Below are 15925 nucleotides of genomic sequence, written 5' to 3' on the forward strand. Positions count from 1 at the left end.
GAAGGAATAAGCGATGTTTTGGGTCGGGACCCTTCTTCAGAAGTGCTCTGAGACCCGTCTGAAGAAGGGTTTCGACCCGAACGGTCGCCTATTCCTTCGCTCCACAGATGCTGCCTCACCCGATGAGTTTATCCAGCTTTTTGTCTACCTTCGATTTTTCCAGCGTCTTCTGTTCTTTCTTAAACACACTGTTGGGATCGGGGTTGTCAATAGGTTGGGGACGAGTGAGTGTGAGTATTTGAGCCACCGCCTTCAGGACAGAGCCAAGGCAATGGTCCGTAGGTGCGCCATGTTCGTGACACCCGTAACTAGGGGGCAGTGCGTCCTCGAAGGGTCGGGGTCTATGTGAAACATGATTTGATGCCTGCCAGGGTGGGGGCGGGATCCATGTGTACACGTAATAGATGTGGCCCGCCAATCGCTCACAGACGTGTCCTGGCCCCTATGCAGAACAAGGTTGCCGACCCCTGCACTAAATAATATACACTTTATCTGTACAATGTGGACAGTTTGATTGTAATCATTCATGTATAGTCTTTTCATTGACTGGATAGCAGGAAAGAAAAAGGTTTTTCTTGGTACCTTGGTCCACGTAAAAGTAATAAACAAAACTAAACTAATTAAGCACTCTTGACTTTTAGTATAGTGCATCCACCACCACCACCACAAGTATGTTCCAGATTCCCACCACCCTCTGGGTGGAAAAAGTAAAATCTCAAATCTCTTAAACCTTTTACCTCTTACGGAACCCTACAATATACACTATGTAATTTTGTATACCTCCAGCCGGTTCCTCCTCAGCTTCCTTCACCTCACGAAACAACAACGCTAGTCTATCGGCCTCTTCTCATAACTGAAAGGCTCTATCACTGAAAACATTCTGGTGAATCTCCTCTGCACGCATTCCTGTGCAATTACAACCTTCCTATCATGTGGCAATCACAAATGCACACAGTACTTCACCTGTGATCTAACCAGTATTTTATAATTTTACTCCATGACCTATGTATTCTTGCTTTTATGTCCCAAGTAATGAAGTTGGTGAAAATGTATGCCATTTTCACAACCGTCTCTTCCTGTGCTGTTACCATCAGGGACGTTTGCACTTGTACATAAAGGTCCTGTTCCTCAATACTTCCGAAAGCCCTCCCATTCGTTGTATATGCTTGAATAAATGTAAGCCACAGTTTTGCATTTGATATCTTACTTTGCAAAGAATTGCAGGGCATCTTTCTTCTGACAAGTAATATGATTTTAATGGCCTTTAAAAGTGGAAAAGTAAATAGCTTTCTCAGATTACTATATTTTATTTTGTTCATGACCAATGTATTTTCAAAATTTTTCACTCTTTCAATTCAAATAATATATATCCTAAGATCTTTATCAGAATACTCTGTGTCTGCCAGAATTGTGTTCATTGCAGTTCAGGCCAAAGACTTCTCTATATATGAATTATTTTACTTTACTTTGCACATTTTCTCTACCTCATCTGGTACTGCCAAAGTTTTGTTTCCCTTTGTCTGCTGAGAAGGCCGCTGGTTTATTTTCAAGTTAATGCTTATTGATAACATCTATGATTTATGTTGCAACTTCAGGCGCTCTTTTATGGTCAACAAATTCAAGTGTTTTTTTAGCTGACACGTAAATTCTACCATCATAAATGATTCAACAAAGAAGAAGCTGTTTTGATATTGTGTTTCTGAACCATCAACCGCAGCTTCGAGACTTGAGCATTCAATCTGCATGATTCTTTGGTATTGCGGAATGGGGGGCGGTTCATGCCCAAAGCAGTCTTGGGAGATCATGATTCCAGTTCTAGCAGTCTTGATGATATTTGTGAATGGGAAGATTCGGCATTTGAATTGTTTATATGAATTGTTTCTCTGTGTATTGCTGCATGCTGTCTGATGGAGGGAGAAATCATTTTTGGAAGGACTTGTCGAGTCATAGAGACCTACAGTATGGAAACAAAAATGTGGGCAACTGTGAGGACATGAGCTATTGAAAGATGGTGATGTTCACAGGGACCTCGAGTTTTCTTATTTATGAATCACTGATAATGAATGTGCACGTTGAGTAACTAATTAGGAAGGCAAAGTGTATGTTTGAGAAATGTTTGCAGAACTGCTGGTAAATCGAAGGTAGACACAAAATGCTGGAGTAACTCAGCGGGTGAGGCAGCATCAATGGAGAGAAGGAATTGGCGATGTTTTGGGTCGAGAAAGAAGATTTGAGTATGCGTGCAGAGACACCTTGCACCAATTATTTAGAGCCCTGATGAGATTGCATCTGAAATATTGGGTTTAAGTCTAGTCTCCCCACTCAATGAAGGATGTATCTGCGGTGGGAAGAAAGGTTCAACAGTTTGATTCTTGGCATAAGAGAGATTAAGCAACCTAGGCCTATACTCCTTTGTGTTTAGGAAAATAAGATGTCATTGTCGCATAGTCATATTGTAACATCTACAGGATAAGATAGACACAGGTTTGATGTTTTCCTTGCTAGGGTGTACAGCAACGGGGGCCTCTGTCTTCGAAAAAGGGTAAGACATTCAGTTGAAGGTGGTGAACACAGCTTGTCAGTGGCTCTCTGGTCTTAAAGAAATAATCTTCCTTTTGATTTCACATTAAGTTGTTGAAAAGTGAATTGAAAACAACTTCTTAGAACTCTCCAGTGGATCCTTGCAATGCTCCTGACTTGGCAGTAAAATATCACACAAGATTTGGTGCATGTTTTGACACTTGTTCTGTGTGCTTTCTGACCAATCTTCGTGCAAATGAAGGCCCTAATATTTGAGCAGAGTGACTTTAGTTTAGGTTGGCTACCAATCTTTATACGTGGCTTAAATTGTTGAAGTCGTCAAGTTACAAACAAATCTACAACTTAGAAAGTTCCTCAAAACTAAACGTGGGAGAAAAATATTGATGGAATGAGCAATATTTACCATTCAATGCCGAGAAAGAAATTGAGGTTCAGTATATTGACATGTGTCCTGGCATTATAGATTTGTTAGTGTGGTGCAGACGTGGTAAACCTTCAGCTGTGCTGCCTTGTGGCCTTTAATTCAACGTTATGCGCATAAGGTGTTTCCAGGAGGTTCTGGAGTTCAGCATGCTTGAGTGGGTGGTGGAAGTATCTAGACGAGCAGTCGATTGCCAAGGTATAGAACTGCTGATGTATGGGATTAGTGTAGATGGGTTATTGACATGTTTCTATGCAGCATGACTCAGTGTTTGGCGAAGCAATGTCATATACCGCAAGCTTCAGACTGCACTATTCCAGGAACTTTTCTAGTCAAGTTTTCAATCAACTGCTCTATTGTATTTGTAAAAGTCTTATGTTAGAAATGATGATAAGATTTGCTTAGATATGCAAGAAGGAACACTTTTTAAAATCAATCGGTAGACACAAAATGCTGGAGTAACTCAGCGCAACAGGCAGCAGGAATGGTTGACATTTTTGCTTGAGACCCTTCTTTAAGATCTATAGTTTTGTGTGGGGAGGAGAAAAGTATTTTACCTTCCATAAACTGTTATTCTGGAAAGTGAAACAATTTATAAGGCTATTATGTGATTTCAAGTGTTGTATACAGGAGTTCCTATTACTATAAATTATTTTATGCATTTGTTTGATTTGAAAGATTAACTTTGGCATTAAGTTAATCTTTTTTATAAATGATGACACTTCTGTTTCCTGTAGATATGAACAGTAGGTCCAAGTATATTTTCAGGTGTTATTAAATTGAAAAGCTTGAGGTTTTCTACGAGAGCAAAAAGTATCTAAAATGTTTTTTTATTATCAGTTGGATTAGCTGATTAATCCATTTTTTGCCCATAAGCAGAGCCTTAAAAACAACATTTTGTGGTTTATCTTTGGTTTGCTGTGCATGCACATCTTTGGTTTGCCTTTGGATTCTTTTAATCTATTTTGTGTGGTGAGTCATAGCATGTGTCCAACATTATGGTTTAATCTTCTTTTAATTGTTCACAGATGGCTGTTTTGAAATCGGGCATTGCTTTCAATAAGCAGGTGTTTATTTTGTACGCCTAATTTTTTCCAGTGATATTTAGAGATTTGAGTGTATAATGCAATATACAAAGCAAATTGTAAAACCTGTTCCACACTAAGCTTTGTCAGTGCTCTGAATCTTCTTGATTAGTTTCTTATCCTCTGAGCAGAAGCTGTTCATCTTCTATTCCGTATGGTCTCTCTATTTTAATTTAAATTAAAGTCTATTGAGAGTTTCAATAGACTCGAAGCAGAAGAAACTTTATCAATCATCAGATTCCTTGTATGTTTTGTTTGGAGTCCAAAATATTTATTTTGCATTGCTGTGCAGCCTATTGGAGATTATTGTTTGAACCAGCCAACTGTTCATTTATAAGTTTCAACTGAACTTCCTGTTTTGACTTAATATTTGGCCTTTTGTGGGTCAAAGAATTTGAGATGGAGACATCCTGTTCTTAGCAATTCATCTTCTAAATAATGTGTTCTAATTCATTCTTTGAATTGAACTTGAAAGTTTTTTTTCAGAAGTTGACTACTTTAGTTAAAAAAAAGCTCACTAAATGCAAACAGAAATGTAAGCGAGACAAGCACAACCACTCAGGACAGTGCAGCACAGAAACGGGTCCTTCAACCTACAATGTCTGTGACAAACATCATGCCAAAATAACCTAATCTCATCTGTCTACATACAATCTATTTCCCTCCATTCCCTGCCTATCTAAAAGCTGTATAAATGCCACCATCACATCCGCCTCCAACCCTGGCAGTACTTTCCAGGCACCAACTGCCCTCTGCGTAAAAAAACAAACTTGCTTTGCACATCTCATCAAAAAGTCAATGTTTTGATTATTTTTTCAGGGGAGATGACTGAATTTCTATTCACTGACAAAATTGGGGCATGTTTTTTTAATTTCAAAAATAAATTTTATTCATAATATATAAATATATATGAAGCAATACAATTAGCACATCTTTCTTTAGATCCTTAGTGTTTAAAGTCAATGCCATCAGTGCCATCAAGTTAATAGATTCAATTTACAAAGTCTGATTGCCATTCATGGCTTCTGAACCATATACTTTCAAATCTTTAAGAGGTCAATATACTGAACACATCCCCTCAAAGTCCTGTGGCAACAAGACCTACGATGCCTTTGCTTTGGCTGTATCGCGTATCAGTGTATTCCTCTACACATATCCCTGCAGCTTGGAATGTGCCAGTTAGCAGCATTCACTTACAGATAATTTGTTACACTGAATAATCTGCACATTTTGAGCAGACCAAAGTGCATCTTTCTTTGAATTTATGATCCTCTAGTAGGACCTAAGGTTTGCTCCGATGCTTTCTCTGGGGACAGCCCCTAGCTCAGACAGCCAGCTCAGAGAGATTGTCAAAGAGATTGTCTGTCTTCTCATCCACATCACAGCTGTTTTGTGAGAAGCATACGTTGGAAGCGAGACTCGGCCGTGCATGAATATTCTGGCAGGAAGATGTGGGTTTACTAAGAAAGAGACAATGTGTTGGAATCTCGGCGGGTTAGGGAGCATCTGTGGAGAGCTTGGATAGGTGGTGTTTTAGATTGGGACCCATCTTCAGCCTGAATAATGTTGGGAATGCTTTATCACCCATTCTCTGGAGACAGGTGTATAACGATCTTGGATCTCCAGATAAAATGGAAGATGGCTCTAGCAACTGCCAAGACACAGGAGTGGGGTATGAGTCATACCTGTGCATGTACAGCAACACCAGGAGTACCTCGCAACTGATCACTATGTTCCCGCAGTCCCAAATTTTGTTTGACCTTTTGGCTGCTGCCAATTCTTTGAGGTTTTGGGAGAAGGGATCTGCTTGGATTTGAAAAGGTAAGGACAGATTAGGGAAAGTCAGCATAGCTTTGTGCATGGAAAATTGTGTCTCACCAAATAGTTTTTTAAAGAGGTGAACAAGAACATTGAAGAGGACTGTGGAGTAGATATTGTCTATATAGACTTTAGCAAGACCTTTGGCAAGTTACTGCAAGATAGCTGGACTGGAAGGCTATCATATCACATCAGTTCCATGACAAACTAGCCATTTGGAATCAAAGTTGGCTTGAAGTTAGAAAGACAAGTAGCGGTAGAGGATTGTTTTCAGACTGGAGTCTGTAACAAGTTATGTACAACGGGGATTGGTGCTGGATCCACTGCTGTTTGTTATTATTTACATTAATGATTTGGATTCGAATGTAGTTGGCTTGGGTAATGCGTTTTGCATCACACAAAAATTGGTGATATGGTGGACAGTGAAGAAGATTATCTCTGATCACAACGGGATCTGGCCCAACTGAGCCACTGGGCTGAGGAATGGCGGACGTAGATAAATTAAAAGTGTTGCATTTTGGTAGAACAAACCAGGGCTGGACTTGCACAGTAAATGATAGGGACCTGGGGAGCTTGCATCATGAATCATGGACCACATAATAATTCAGCCCAGATTTTTTCATTGAAATCATTCCTGCTGAGTCTTTGTGTTTAATTTCTCCATTTCCAAATTTGAGTAAATTTGAAGCAAGCATTCTCTCAGATGGATCGCTTACCAAATTCCCTTACATATTAATTTTCAAGTGCAATTGTTTAACATTTTTCTTTATCTAGGATGCTTTAACACAGCTTTCAATTAATCTGTATTAGTACCTCATGGAATTACTGGTAGCGTTTGATGAATATCTCCCAGCCAGAATTATCTGTAATAGTGTCTAAGGTCTTGCAGTGTTCGATCTCATACTTCTGTGAGAGCTTTGTGAGTCACTACATTCGTCTCTGACAAATATCTTTACCGGAGCCGCGGTTTGCAGAGCTGCCAACGCGGGCGGCGCTGATGGACAGCGCGGGGTCCTGCGACTCTGCCCGGCTCAGCCTGCGGACTCAGGAGCTGCAGACTCCGGCAGCGGGAGGCGGCTGTTCAGGAGGTCCGGGATGCTGAGGAGGAGGATGCTCACCGTCGGGGTTTGGCGTCGGCGTTCCACCAGCCCGGCGTGAGGGCCTGAACATCGGGCCACCCGGGGCGGCGACTGCGGGTGCTTGGAAGGCCCCGACCACGGATGAACACGGAGGAGAGGCTGGCTGGACTATGGTGCCATCCTCACCTTGGTGCCATTTATGTTATGTTGTGTCATGGACTTTCTGTGTTTGTGCTTTTTTTAAAATTCAATTTCAATTTTATTTTTAACATGTTCTATTATTTATTTATTATTTATTTATTATTTTGTGATTTTTTTTTTAATGATACTGCCTGTAAGGGAAATTCATTTCGTTGTCTCAAATTGAGACAATGCCAATAAATTTGAATACAATACAATACAAAAATATCTTTACAATATTTTAGACTTGATTCCTTTTTCAGTTCCATGACCAACGTTACATATTGGAGTCTCTACTTTTGGCAAATTTAAAAGGAGTATAAATGTCAAATTTGCTGTGTCCCTCCCCCGTCAAAAGAGGTGTTCAAGTGATGAACGCCTGATAATGTCAGGACCAGAGCAATAATGTTTTGTCTTTAAACTTTAGCTTGATTTGTCAACATTGCTCTATCAGCCTATTACTGTTTGATTGGGTAGTTTTCATACCCAAGACCATTTTACAACAAATTCTAATGTAGAGCAACAGTCATTTGAGCACAGTTAATTTTGCACGTGTGAAGATGTCGTTCGGATTGAAATTCTTAAGCATTATTGGTGGCATTTATTTAATTATGGGATTAATTTTTTATGCTGTTTTTCAAATTGGGCCAGAGACTGTGTGAGTATATGAATCTTACTGTGTTACTCAATTTAATTATGCCATTATAAATCTCTTCCACTTTATGAAAGGAGAATCATTTTTTTTATTATTTTTGTGTCATCCTGGTTTTTTTTTTAAATCCTTTTTTTCCACTTGATTTTCCTCCGTCATTACTAGCCATTTTCATTCAGTTCAGGAAATTGTTAATTTTTATCTACACATTATTAGTCAGTTTTCAGTCCATGATTATGCTCGCCTTCATCTCCCCCAGTAATCTCCTGTGTGGTTCCCTTCTTAATTGCTCCCTGAAACTCTGTATACACCATAATACATATACAGCATTTCATCCATTCATTATATTGTTGCCTCATATCAGTAGAAACAGGTACTTAATGGAACACTAAAGGGTGCTGTGTGATCCTTCAACTCCATAATTCTGAAGTTCGTTGATCGTTTTAAAAAAAATATCAGGATTGTCCATTTTTGGTCATATTTTCTTTACCTAAAAGGTAATGCAGACTCATTCAAAAAGCACAAAATGTAGAAATGAAGGTGTATGGGGGTTTTTCTGCATAGCTGGATTAAGAGGGCAGTTAAATTATCTATCTTAATCTTGAGTGTATTTTTAATGTAACTTATTTATATTTATGGATCTATTGTGATAGTTTTACCATAGTCTGTAAAATACCTTACACCAGAATTGCTGTCTACGGCAAGCTTAATATTAGGCAGTGACATTGATCTGTAAATTGACCAAGAATTCATTGAAAGAAAAAAAATAATGCTATAGATTATGAATTGCCAGAAGTTTTTGGATGATCTGTGTTGTTTAACATATGTATGGTATTTCTCTCTTTAGCAATTCTTTGTGGAAATTTACTTTGCTAAATGTTTTAGTTTTTTCCCCTTGCTCTTCCTTTTCTCTTTTCCGGTTCTTCCTAATCCATGTTTTCCCCCCATTATTTTTCTTTTTGAATTTGATTTAAATCTAATTCATCTAATTTCCTTCTCTATTGTTCTCTTTCCTCCTTAACCTCTATATCTAATTGGTTCAGGAAATAAACACGGTTCAATCTTTGGCCAGGGTTCCAGATGTAGCATTGTCCTTTTTGCAGTATTACCGGTTCCAGAAAGTTACAGAACTAGATTGTTTGAGTCAAAAGGTGAAGGAAGTTGTCCAAGAACTGGGCACACCACAAGTTGCTCCATTGCAGCAAATTCTGGCCTACATGTCTTGTTTTTATTGGTATCCATTGATAATTCACCATCCCATCAGATGCTACTAAGATAAACTTCATAAACTTGGAATGCTGCTAAGATAAATTAGCAAACTACAGGGCATTGTATATATTGGTGGAAGGATATTCTGCAAACAACACCAAGGTGTTCTGATGAAACTAATTCATGAAGAATTCACAAGTACCAGATGCTCCCCTAATTGCAGAGATACAGATGCAGAGGTACAGCGCTGAAACAGGCCCTTCAGCCCACCCCATACACTAACACTATCCTACACACAAGGGACAATTTTTTACAATTTTAGTTTAGTTTTTGTTTTGAGATAGAGCAAGGAAACAGGCCCTTCTGCCCACCAAATCCACGCTGGCCAGTTATCCCAGTAAACTAACATTATCCTACACACTCAAGAACCAATTTAGCAAAAACAATTAACCTACAAATCCGTATGTCTTTCGCATGTGGGAGGAAACCGGAGCACTCGGAGAAAACCCACGCGATCACGGGGAGAAGAATCAAATTCCATACAGACAGCACCGTTCATAACGATTAAACCCAGGTCTCTGAAGTTCTAAGGCAGCAACTTTACCGCTGCACCTTTGTGGGAGGAAACTGGAGCATAACCTTTGGAGGAAATCCACGCCGTTACTGGGAGGATATACTAACTCCGTACGGACTGGATCAAATCCTGGTCTCTGACACTGTAAGGTAGCAACTTACTGCTTCGCCACTGTGCCACACTTGGGTAAGGGTTACGTCCCATGGACTCTACATAAGTCAGATGTTACATTAGTCTGAAACGGATGTGCTACTGTGTGCATGTAAATTTACTATTCGTACTGTGTAGACCACCTAGGAACTCTGACGCGAAAACCATGTGGGAGATCTGAAGCAGAGGCCACGTGGGAACATCCACAAGAACAGCCGACTGGCTTGCGGAAATGGCCGCATATGCAATAGCGCACTGCTACCTAGATGCTCAATTCGGAAATAAAACAGTGGGCTTTGTAATCACGAGCAAGTTTACCCAAGTGGCCTATTACATAAGTGGGGGTGTGTCTGTATGGATTTTTACGACAGAACTGATACTGATGGGAAGATGGGGAAGACGTTTTTAATCATGTGAGCATTAGTATTGGCAAGGCTACTTTCAGGACAGAGAATTAAGAATGTTTAATTGTTATATGTACCGAAACATAACAATGTTCTTATTTGTACAGCATGACAGATCTGTAAACACAATACTCAATATATACCATTATGAACAAAAAAAAGTTATATCAATTAAAAAAAAGCCCCAAACTAATAGCCCAAAACAAATAATAGGCCAAAACAAAACAAAAGCCCAAGTGCCAACTGCAACCAAGACAGTTCATAGTTCTAAATTTAGTTGCTCTTTGTAGTGTTCAGTAGCATGATGGTTATTGGGAAGAAACTGTTTCTAAACTAGGAGGTCAGTTTTCAGACTCCTATACCTCCTTCCCCATGGCAGGAATGAAATGAGAACATAGCCAGGGTTGTGTGGATCCTTGATAATGCTGGCTGACATTTTGAAGAAGCACCCCCTGTACACACCTTAGATGGAGGGGAGGTCAGTACCCAAGATGGAACGGTCATTGTTTACCACTTTTTGTATTTTCCTTAGTCTTAGCCGTTCGAGTTGCTGAACCAGGCTGTGACGCAACCAGTCAATATGCTCTCTAGTGTACACCTGTTAACATTCAAGAGAGTTGTTGATCGGCTTTCTTTATGATTTCAGTAATGTGCTGGGTCCAGGAGTTCTAAAGTGCAGAACTCTTTATAAACTTGGCCAATATTACTTGGTAAAATTACACTTATTTTGAAAAACCACAGGTAATGAAGAAATTGATATGGAAGCACATGCATTGACAAAAAAAACTATTTATCCTGTTTATTGTTTTCATTTTTACCATTTTTAATTAATTACCGTTTATGAATGCATCAGTGAATAAAAGTATTTTAATCACACGTGTTTTCGTATAAATATATACCTGTCTCTGTTTTTCTGAATTTAAAGAGAACTTTGCATTAAGTTACTTATCATTCTGTTTTTAACCTCACGCAAGGTTTTGAAAATCTTGGTCCATACAGTAAGTAAATCAACTCATAGGTTCAAAGGTCTGTTTATTGAATAAACAAGTTGGTGAATCTGTTCTAACTTGTAGCAGTTTGTACCAGATACCACTGAAAAGTTCAATCCCGATTACGGGTGATGCATGTACAGAGTTTGTATGTTCTCTCCGTAAGCCTGCGTGGGTTTTCTCCGAGATCTTTGGTTTCCTCCCACATACCAAAGACATACGGGTTTGTAGGTTAGTTGGCTTGGTAAATATAAAAATTGTCCCTAGTGGGTGTAGGATAGTATTAATGTGCGGGGATCGCTGGTCGGCGCGGACGCGGTGGCACGAAAGGCCTGTTTCCACGCTGTATCTCTAAACTAAAAAAATAAACTAAAAAATTAACAGATAAGGGGAGTTTTGGATTATGGAGCATGGGGAGTTTTGGACTATTGGAGCTTGAACATGGCAGAAGGCAAAGATGACGATTTCAACACCAGATGAGATTGAGTTGGGGAGGAGCTGAATGGAAATGTAATTGGAATTGGGAGATTAATGGGTTGATTTTTTTTCTCAATCATGAGAAAACAGCAATGTGCAGTTTTGTTTTTAACTAGTATACCAAAATTTAATTGACTGGGTTTATTATTCTTGAAAAGAGAGTGATCATTTACTTATTAGATGCCCTTAGAATTACTTAGCTTTAATATGGTGAATGTGTTATGTATGTGGTGTGACTGTGACTAATCCACTGGCGACTGAAGCTTGTAGATGCAAAAGGTCTTTATTGGTGGAACTACAATCTTTCATCATTCTGCTGTTTTGCACTCATCGTTGTATTTATTATTGCATTTGTCATTGCTCAGTAAGCTTAATGTGAACAAGGAATTTCATTGCATATGACAATAAACAAATCTCAATCTCAACACAAAGAGGTCTTCTGGAGAATCTAATTATCCCTTCCTGACACTACAGTGATGTTTTATACTTTCTGAAGACGACAATAAATGATTAGCTATAGTTTCAATTACTATAATTACCTACTTTAATATTGAACGTAGACAGGTAATTTTGCAGAATTGCATATTTACAATGGGATCACATCCCAACTGACGGTGGCTGGTCTGAGGAATTCTGAGCATCATATACCAGACACCCAAAACACATTCTTCTTATTACAGTGCTGAAGGATGACTCCCTGATTATGCTAACAGACAGAGTATTAATCGACTAAACAGACATGCCCTGAACTGAGTGTTAAATGACTGACGTGTCAACACAAGAGATGGCCATTAAAGACCTTCTCTGATTCCATCATGGGGTTTCAAGAAAGGCCGATTAACAGAAACATTCATTTATTGTCTTCCCCAACGTGCTTACAAAGGTACAGAGCTATAATGTCCCATAACTGAGAGTGGGTGTTGTTGGCTAGTGTGGGCAAGTTGGGCCGAAGACCCTGTTTCCACCCTGTATCAGAATAGACAGGTAAAGCTACAAAAAATGAGTTAAGAGGAGGTTGACACTGGCAATATTGGGACTAACACCCGGCATCTAAAAAAACGAAGACAATTATTTCAAATTGCTAAATGCAATATTGTATCCAGATTAATGTAAAATTCCAATCCAATTAGGCCCATCTTGTCCTTAAATCGTTCCTTTATCTTGTTATTGTTTCTGATAAAGCCTGTGACAATACCTTGGGACATGTTACTATCTTAATGGTTCTACATGAATGCAAATTATTGCAATTATTGTTGATGCATCTGCACCATTTGTTGTGTGTAACCTTATCTCAGCCCATAGTCTGGGCTTCCAGAATCAACAGCTCTGGAAGTAATTTTCCATAATCTATTTTGTTTCCTCTTCAAACATAGGTCGTATTCTGGATCTCAAAACTGGGACAGTTAAAAAGGAAGGGCAGCAATCTTCCATGAGAATGTGCATGGGATCTAGGCGTTCCTTTATTTGTAGAATGAGGTAAGGACAATGTTAAATGGCATAAACGGTGCTTTCCTGCCACAAGCTGATTACATGGCAGAACATTAAAAGATGTTATCATTGGCAGTCTTTTATTCAATATGAAAAGTTCAGTTGTAAGATTTTTTTAATGAATCATAGCTCAGATGTCTATCTGACTGATGTGAGTGCTTATCATTCTAAAAAAAAAAAAAAATCTATAGGTGCTGGATATCGGAAATAAAAACTAAATAGGTCAGGCAGCAGCTGGGAGAGAAATGGATGCAATGACCATCTCCAACAAGGAAGAGCGTAGCCATCCACCCTTAACATTCAATTGCACTCCCCTCACTTCATTGCCCACTATCAACATCTTGGTGGTCCATCTTAATCAGAAACCGACTTGGATGGATCATATAAATACAGAGCCTACAAGACTTGGCTAGGGGCTTGGGTATGTTGTTGCAAGTGCTTCTTCTCAGACACCAGAAGCATTTACACTGCCTATACAAGGGCTAGTGGTAGAATATGGTCCACTCATTTGAATGTTGAGCTCCAACAGCTCTCAAGGAGCTCATCATCATAAAGGACAAAGCTTTATTAGCATCTTATTAACATTCTGAAAACTTATTCTCTCCACTGGTGCACTGTGACTGCTTTGTGTGTCATACACAAAATGCACTGCAGTTACACACGCAGGCTACTTCAATAGCTTCTCTCAATCCTATGAACTCAACCATTAAGGAAGACGTCAACTAGTGCATGGGAGCATCACCACTAATATGTTCTCCTCCAACCAAATATTAACTTAGAAACATAGAAAATAGGTGCAGCAGTAGGCCATTCGGCCCTTCGAGCCAGCACTACATTCAATATGATCATGGCTGATCATTTAAAATCAGTACCCCATTCCTGCTTTTCCTCAATTACCCCTTGATTCTTTAACCCTAAGAGCTAAATCTAACTCTCTCTTGTAAACATCCAATTAATTGGCCTCCACTGCCTTCTGTGGCAGAGAATTCCACAGGTTCACAACTCTCTGGATGAAAAGGTTTTTCCTCATCTCAGTCATAAATGGCCTACCCCTTATTCTTAAACTGTGATCCCTGGTTCTGGACTCCACAAATTGTCACTGTTCAAAATCCTAGAACTCTTCACCAGAATGATGGTAGAATTTGGGAAGGCGGCTCACAACCACCTCCTTGAGGGAAGCCCTTAGCGGAAATGGGGTAGGACGTAGTGTTGTCAAAGAGCTTGTGTGATTCTCGAGGTAGACATTGCCACCTTGAAGGATGTTTTCAGTGACCAATTTTGTGGCCTTTTCAACCATTCACACATTCCAGAAAGTGAATGAATGAAGAAATACATCTATGTAAATGTAAATCTTTTGTTCATTGTTCCATAATTAATATTTGTCAAGTCAGATGTTTTGCAACTAGAAAAAATATAAGCTTGCATTTATATGCTGCCTTTCATACACAAAATACATCTTGTCACACTTCACGGTAAAATTAAGTACTTACCTGAAACTTGGTTACTATTATTCAGCAGCCAAGTTCCCATGGACATCAATGTGTATATTAGTAGAGGGATAAATGTTGGACCGGATACAGGAAGAGCTTCCTGGTCTTTGATTAATGTGGTTTTCTTCTGTCCAGCTAAATAAATAGCTTAATGTTCCATCTGATACATGGCACACCCAGTAGAGGTGCACTTTCCCAGCACTGCATGGATAGTCATCCAGGATTATGTGCGGAAGTCATGCAGTGGGGCTTGATCCCCTGACCTTCTGGCTGAGACAAGAGTGCTACTGCCATCATTTCCACTGAGCCATGTTGGCATAATGAAGGCATCCATTTTATATAAAATCTTTGGACAAAAAAATTAGTCATGCAGTTAATATTTCCAAATCCCTCCTGTTGAGAAATGTGGAAATGCAAACAAATTAACCACATCCCAGACTTCCTCTAACCAGTGCATGTTTGACATTATGGAATTTGCTTGGCTCTCAGACCAAGCTAAAAGAGGTCTACTTTATTCACTATAATGCCACTTAACCTTTTGTTTGGGCTCCAATTTATAATTTAATAAACTATTCTATTAGTCCCTTTAAGCATACATAGAGTTCATTAATGTGGAAAAAAAGAAGAATGAAGTTATTCAAACTTTTTCCTTCTGTTTCATGCATGCTAAGGAGTTCATTCCACTCCTACACCGGCATGGGTTTGGTTGTCCTGGTGTCCCACTTGGAGGTGCACCCTCTGCTCGAGTCTGGTTCGGCTCCAGGTGAAGACGGGGCACTTTCCTATTGACCGGGATATTCTTTTGTTTCTTGTAACTTTATTCTAGAAGATAAAATGCAACAATCACATTTGTTGTCTTGTAATTACTTTTTGTGTCTCTGTCTCTGGTGTGGGTGTGAACTGGCTTTCTTTGGAAGAGATAATTTGCCATTGTCCTCTCTTGCATCCTGCAGTTCTCTAGCTCTAGTCTAGCCTCCAATGCATTCATTTTAATCTCAGTATGGTCAAGGACATTGATTTCATGGTTGGACATCCTGTAGATCTCTACTGCTAGTCTACTGGTTAAAGCCCCCTCATGTATAATTTCCTTACAAAACAATATACTACTTTTAGATTTCCTTCTTGTCTTGATATGTTGATGAAACACAGGTTGGCGAAGCTCTTTGTTAAGAGTTCTGTATCATGCTGCTTGTTGATTGAAAGTGTTCTGGAGAACATATTGACTATTCTGGTAGATTTTCGTTGAAGAAATAGTAGTACATTTTAGTATCGAACCTGTTGTACATGATTACACATCTTTTTTACATTTGCTTATATTTCATGACATTGGAAGCATTAGCTTGCTCATGGGAATTTTCATTTTGCCCA

General features: G+C 39.2%; 1 protein-coding gene across 3 annotated transcripts in view; it reads left to right on the plus strand.

The window, feature by feature from the left end:
* arnt2 (aryl-hydrocarbon receptor nuclear translocator 2) overlaps nucleotides 1-15925 on the plus strand; it is a 136315-nt gene that overhangs the window by 25230 nt on the left and 95160 nt on the right. For all 3 annotated transcript variants that reach the window (XM_055661189.1, XM_055661190.1, XM_055661191.1), the window contains one exon: nucleotides 12953-13055. In XM_055661189.1, the coding sequence (XP_055517164.1) occupies nucleotides 12953-13055 (103 nt within the window). The remainder of the gene's footprint in view (nucleotides 1-12952; nucleotides 13056-15925) is intronic.

Source organism: Leucoraja erinacea, chromosome 33 (assembly GCF_028641065.1).
Source record: "Leucoraja erinacea ecotype New England chromosome 33, Leri_hhj_1, whole genome shotgun sequence".
Classification (NCBI taxonomy): domain Eukaryota; kingdom Metazoa; phylum Chordata; class Chondrichthyes; order Rajiformes; family Rajidae; genus Leucoraja; species Leucoraja erinaceus.